The sequence below is a fragment of the Medicago truncatula genome, chromosome 2 (genome assembly GCF_003473485.1).
Source record: "Medicago truncatula cultivar Jemalong A17 chromosome 2, MtrunA17r5.0-ANR, whole genome shotgun sequence".
NCBI classification, from domain to species: Eukaryota; Viridiplantae; Streptophyta; class Magnoliopsida; order Fabales; family Fabaceae; genus Medicago; species Medicago truncatula.
This window is the reverse complement of record NC_053043.1, coordinates 13642234-13649270: the sequence shown is the minus strand read 5'-3', so window position 1 is coordinate 13649270 and position 7037 is coordinate 13642234. Positions and strand designations below refer to the sequence as shown.

Genomic DNA, 7037 nt, shown 5'->3' with positions numbered 1-7037 from the left:
TTGAATGTAACTATGCATGTTTGTGTGTGTATCTACAATCAACAGTTCAAAATTGGAGACAATTCAAAAAATTGCCACAGTTCAACCAATTGGCATACACTAAGAACAAATTGTTAATAGAACAACAAAACAAAAGATAAAACAGTAACCATATTTTTAATTAAATTAATGTCAAATACAAAATTCTAAGTCAAACGAACTTTATAATTAGGTATTAAAAATTGTACCACAAAATCAGCTTTAAAATTAACATAGCATTTATAAAAGAACCCAATAACATTCAAGATTCATCATCATAAAAAAGCCATTAGATTAAATTTCTTAACAAACACATTGAAAATCAGACTAAAGTCACAAAAGATACATCAAACCTAAGAACACAACCCTAATTATAGATCCTGCTAATCTCATCTAAACCCTAAATCTAAGCCCTTTCGCCTCTGATTCTTCTCGCAAGTTGAATATCCTTAGGCATAATAGTAACCCTCTTAGCATGAATAGCACAAAGATTCGTATCCTCAAACAAACCAACAAGATAAGCTTCAGCAGCTTCTTGAAGAGCAGAAACAGCACTGCTTTGAAAACGGAGATCCGTTTTGAAATCCTGAGCAATTTCTCGAACCAATCTTTGGAATGGAAGCTTCCTTATGAGAAGCTCGGTGCTCTTCTGATACTTGCGGATTTCACGAAGAGCGACGGTTCCAGGACGGAAACGATGTGGCTTCTTCACTCCTCCGGTGGCCGGAGCGGATTTCCGAGCGGCTTTTGTGGCGAGTTGTTTGCGTGGTGCTTTTCCGCCGGTGGATTTGCGGGCTGTTTGTTTGGTACGTGCCATTTTGAAGAGAGGGAAAGTGGAGAGAAAGAAAATTAGGGTTTGTTTGTGAATTGAGAGAGGAAGGAAAATTGAGATGTGATGAGAGGGAAAGAATGGTTTGGGGGAATATATAGAATAGAATGAGGAATGAGAGGGAAATGTGAAAAATTTGAGATGATGAAATTGGGAGAATGGTGGCCGTTGATGAGAATAGTTATCGACGGTGGTGAGTGTTTAAATGATCAATACGAGGATTGCGATCCGTGGCACAAGAAAATGACCAATAGGATGTTTTCATTTATTTTTTCTCATTAGGTGCTGTCCTCCAACCTTTTTATTTGTTAGTTTATGAATTATGAGAAATTGTTTTTTTTAATACATGAAAAATGGTCTTTGAATAAAAAAATCCACACTTATTTTTTCTCTCATTGTTTTAATTCTTTTATACTATGGTCTCTGGGAGAGCAATTATACGTCTATCCGTATTTTTTTTATTGTTTTTCATTGTTAATATATATAATCATATTTTTTTTTTAGGCATATAATCGTATTTATTGTAAAATAGTTGATTTAATTTAGTTCAATTTGGGTTTTTTAATTTAAATTTGAAAAGAAAAATATTAGATTGTTAAGGGTAAATTGGTATGTTTGATTAAAATAATTAGTTTTCAAATTTCCTTTAATTTAAACATATATTTGGATTTAAATTTGAAAAAAAAATTGAGTTGAAAAGGATAATTTTGTTCAAAAAGTAGTTAGTGATTAGTTGACTATTTATCTTTGCATAACGATGGTATATAGTTTGGTGTTGATATTGGTAAAAAATAAGAAATTTGACAATATAAACTAAAACAAAGATAAGACACAATATATATTCAGATTATCCCTACACATGAAAGTAAACCAATTTATTCCAATATTTCATATAGTAATTTATAACATGACACTGTAATACAAATAGTTTATGTATAGCATAAAAGTAAAACTACATATCTGGAGCAGATGTACATACCCAAAGTCCAAACAAGCCTCTCATAAAGTTAATTTAGCTCTATAGTTTTGATATTATAATACTCACACATTCACACAACATTATTATAGATATAAAGACACACCAGCCATGTTCACTAACAATGATCATGGAAGAGTACTTTCAGGTTTAGGAGGATAATCACAACTAACAGGTCCGGTAGAGCAAAACCTTTTGTTGTACCAGTGACAGTAGACAGAATGAGGATCATCGTTACACTTCCAAAACCAATCATCACATAATTTCTGCAATTCAGGCGGAAACGGCCCATCAACCTCTACTTCAGCACTATAGGCTCCATTGATCATAGTTGTCACAACAAGAAGAACCAAAACAATTGAAGCAGAGATGAATTTTGCCATAGCTTATATTATATCAATGAGATTTTCTTTTATTTTTTGTGATTGCATGGAATGAATTGGTTACAAAATTGTTCTAATTTATGGAACTAATGTTTACCTTAAATGTGAAGTGAATGGATTAAATTCGGAATATTAGTTTTACAAAAATTGAAACTATGTGGGGCGAACCATATTATTAAATTTTCACTATGTGTGGATTCCATTTATTGTTGTAGTTTAAGGTTGACTGGTTTATTAATCAATCAAATAGAAGGAAGATAAATAGTAATATAAGGTTGACATAGGAATTAAGGGTTTGCATGTGGAAAATTATTTTCATAAAATTGAAGACTGTATGAGTGGGAACAATAGTATTTACTACGTGTGGTTTCCTTTTTTGATTCGTAGTTTAAGGTTGGCAAGCATGTTAAATTAATTTCGAGTATAATATAAATGACATACTCAAATTAGGGATACGTTTCAGGTTTGGTGGTGGACATATATCAAAGATGTTTTCCTAATTTTTTTTTAGAGAAATGCTAACAGGTGCCCTGGGTACTGGTTAAGGATATGAAAAAGGAAAATATATAAAAATTAATGTATTGAAATTGTGTAATTAATTTATAATAAAGTCAAAAACAGTTTCTTTTTATGGTAATAATTTCCTTTTATGGTATGCTTAACCCGTGCCCTAAGACACCGGTTAGCAGGACCATTTTTTTTATCAAAGATGCTGGTGGTTGAATTCTAATTTTCTTCCTTAATATAATATCATGCTATTTGGGTGATTACTAGCGTAATATAGGCTTATCTGGTTCCTCATCTTTGAAATAATGATTTTGTTGCAAACAGGGAAATCGTATTGTATGAGAGTTTAAGTTTGGGCTCATATTGAGCTTAAGTTAAATTTTGATATGGACATGTAAAGGTTACTTTGATGTTAAAATCAGGTACTTTGTCACAATAAATGTGGCATTTGTAAAAAAAAAAAATATATATATATATATATATATTGTTCTAAAAAAATTGATCAATTTTACTTTCAATATAATATTGATTACTTTTTTTCAATTATAATTTTAATTAATATTACTTTCGTCACTCCCATTTAAATATATTTTACTTAATAATCGAGAATGCATTAATACTTGACAAGAGACTCAAAACCCTTCCTCCCTCCCTCTCTCTCTCTCATATTTTTTTCTCGAGGAAAATGCTAATGAGTTAGGACACTCTTTAATAAGCATAGTTTTTAAACTCGGCTCGGTCAACGAGTCGATGGTCGAACCATCATATCACTAGTTAAACCGCATGGCTCAATCGGATCAAACCAGATGACTTGATTAGATGACTCGGTGTTTAGATTAAATTTTTATAAGTATTTAATCAGATTGAACCGGTGACTCGGTCACTCCAAAAACTAAAATAATGACACATATAATAGAATAAAAATAAATATCTAACAAAAGTAATTTTATAGACTAATTATTATGAGTTTTAAATAAAATATTTGAGCTTGATAATTATATATGCTTATGTTTTTTTTTGTTGAAATAATTATATATGCTTATGATTTTGACAAAGATTTTTTTTTAAAGATGATTTTGACATAGATTATATATGTTTATTTTATGAGGTATTTTTATCAAAAAAAAAATAAAAGAAAATTGAAAGGTATTTGCTTTATACTAATAAATAATAAATACTTCGACGAGATGATAATATAGGCAGTGATCTTTATCCAAACATGTGTTATCATAATCATAATAAAACCAAATTGAACATAAAAATGGATAATGTTTCCGTAGCTGGGAGAATTTTCTTTAATAGGTGGGTCATGAGTTCAACTCCCACGAATGCAACTTTTTAGCGCATAATTTAGTTAAAGGTTTAAATATGAAAATAGTTCTTGCAAATATATGACATTTTGGTTTTAATCCCTGTAAAAATATTTTTTTGGTTTTAGTCCCAGCAAATATAAAAAATTTGATTTTGGCACTTTGTATATTGTTTTAGTCCTTGTAAAATTGATTCATATTGGATTTGGTCCTTGTAATATGTAGAATATTTGATTTTAGTCCCTCAAAATGAGGACTAAAATGAATATTATAAGAACCAATTTCAACATGAAATGATTTTACAAGGATTAAAACAAAATACCAAGGACCAAAACCAAACATTCTATATTTGCAGGGACTAAAACAAAAAAATATTTTTATAGGGACTAAAACTAAAACGCCAGATATTTGCAGGGACCATTTCCATATTTAAGCCTTTAGTTAAAATATGTTCTTGCTTCAAACTGGTCCAACCATATACTCGGTCGGCTCACCGATTTTGATCGGTTCTCGCCGAGCTAACCTTGCATGGCCGATCTAAAGGCCTGCTCGAACCAGCTGATGACAGTCCATCATATCACATTTTTAGAGTATTTTTATTTAAGTTTTTAGTCTATTTTCACTTATTTGGTATTTAATTTTGAGTCAATATAATCATCTCTTTTCCACATAATTTCCAACCAGTTTTATTTACTTGCAATTTATTATTTTTAGCACCTAATCCAACTGCCTAGTGCAACCCATAAATTCACTACATCCTTTATTTTAACGAATTTGCTAAGTAGAAAAATTAACAACGGTCCTCGTAGATACGAACTTTATTACTACTTCGATAGCTTTTGGTACATTTGGCAGAAATTTATCACCAGCCTATCCATCGGTTCCCGGTTGGAGCCAAGTTTTAAAACTATCTTAATGAGTTTAAAATATTATATTTTTATGAAAATGTGTATATATATATTTGGATTTAAATTTGGAAAAGAATTGAGTTGAAAAGGATAATTTTGTTCAAAAAAATATCCCATCAAAAAGTAGTTAATGATTAGCTAACTATAGAGGTATATGGTGTTCACACTAATTAGTTAACACTATTATGAATTTATTATGATATAGATAGTTGGGATTTCACACTAATTTGTATATGGTGTTCATATAGGTATAAAAAAAAAAAAATTTGATCATATAAACTAAAATAAAGATATAAGACAATATGATATTCAGATTATCCCTACACAAGAAAGTACACCAATTTATTCCAATATTTCATATAGTAATTTATAACATGACACTGTAATACAAATAGTTTAAAGCATATAAAAGTAAAAGTATATATCTGGAGCAGACGTACCCAAAGTCCAAACAAGCCTCTCATAAAGGTTATTTAGCTATATAATATTGATATTATAGTAGTCTCACACAACATTATTATAGATATAGATAGATAGATAGATATATTATTAAGACACACCAGCCATGTTCAGTAACAATGATCATGGAAGAGTACTTTCAGGTTTAGGAGAAGAATCACAAGTAATAGGTGCGGCTAAGCAAAACCTTTTGTTGTACCATTGACAATAGACAGAATTAGGATAATCGTAACACTTCCAATACCAATCATCACATAGTTTCTGCAGTCCAGGCGGCAACGGCTCACCATCATCTCCTTCAGCACCATAGGCTCCATTGATCATAGTTGTCACAACAAGGAGAACTGAAACAAATGAAACAGAGATGTATTTTGCCATAGCTTATATCAATGAGATTTTGTTTTACTTTGTGTGATTGCATGGAATGAATTAGTTACAAAATTGTTCCAATTTATAGAACTAATGAATACCTTAATAAATGTGAAGTGAATGGATTAAATTCGGAATATTAGTTTTACAAATATTGAAACTATGTGGGAACCATATTATTAAATTTTCACTATGTGTGGATTCCTTTTATGGTTGTAGTTTAAGGTTGACTGGTTTATTAATCAATCAAATAGAAGGAAGATAAATAGTAATATAAGGTTGACATAGGAATTAAGGGTTTGCATGTGGAAAATTATTTTCATAAAATTGAAGACTGTATGAGTGGGAACAATAGTATTTACTACGTCTGTTTCCTTTTCTGTTTTCTGTTTTGTAGTTTAAGGTTGACAAGCATGTTAAATTAATTTGGTGTTTAAAATAAATGACATACTCAAATTAGGGATACGTTTGAGGTTTGTCGTGGACATATATCAAAGATGCTTTCTTAAAAGGCTAAAGTGCATTTTTCTACCCATAACTTTCAAAAACTTGCAATTTTAGTCCCTTAAGTACAAAAACTATAATTTTGGTCCCCCAAGAATTAGTCCCTTTACAACTTTGATCCTTTTTGCCAATTTTGAGCGGTCAATTCCTATGTGGCACGCCACGTGCGTAATTATTTAATTAAAAAAACCATATAATAATTTTTTAAATTAAAAATTAAATTAAAAAAAATCTGGAAAAAAAAAAAAAGAAATTTAAAATTAAAATCTTAATCTATTATTTCTTCTTCGTCTTCTTCGTTTCTTCCTCTCAAAAAACTCATCCTCTTCTTCATACATTCATCTTCCTCATTCTTCAATTTCATCATAAAAAAACCCATATTTTTTTTCTTCTCAAACAGCAGAACTCTATAACAGAGAGCACTACACACCTAGTTCCACATAAAACCCTTTCTACATTGTCACACAACAGAAATCACAACAACTTCCTGCATTATTGCCTAAACCAGTACTCAATTATTGAGCAACCTAAACCATTGAGTTATATGTTGGCAAATAAACAACAGTCACGCAAACAACGGTTTCATGAGAGTGTGCCTCAATTAATTGCAAACCATTCTTCTTTCAAACACAATTTCAATTGAAAACACAAGCAAAACCTCAACAATCGAAACACACCATCAAACTTAAAAAAAAAAAAAAAAAAAAAAACATGTTGTATATTGGCTTCAAATTTGTGGTTTGAAAGAACAGAAAAATCATGACATGATTTCAT

The 7037-nt window shown here is 30.3% G+C and overlaps 1 protein-coding gene across 1 annotated transcript; it reads right to left on the bottom strand.

Annotated features, from left to right (window-relative positions):
• Nucleotides 1-234: 234 nt before the first annotated feature.
• LOC11410249 (histone H3.2) lies at nucleotides 235-930 on the bottom strand. Its single transcript, XM_003594792.4, has one exon. It carries the CDS (start codon nucleotides 833-835, stop codon nucleotides 425-427), a length of 411 nt encoding a protein of 136 aa, XP_003594840.2. The 5' UTR covers nucleotides 836-930; the 3' UTR covers nucleotides 235-424.
• Between the last annotated feature and the right edge of the window lie 6107 nt (nucleotides 931-7037).

Coding starts and splice junctions, on each gene's coding strand:
- LOC11410249 (XM_003594792.4), bottom strand. CDS start 835: ATGGCACGTACCAAACAAACAGCCCGCAAATCCACCGGCGGAAAAGCA.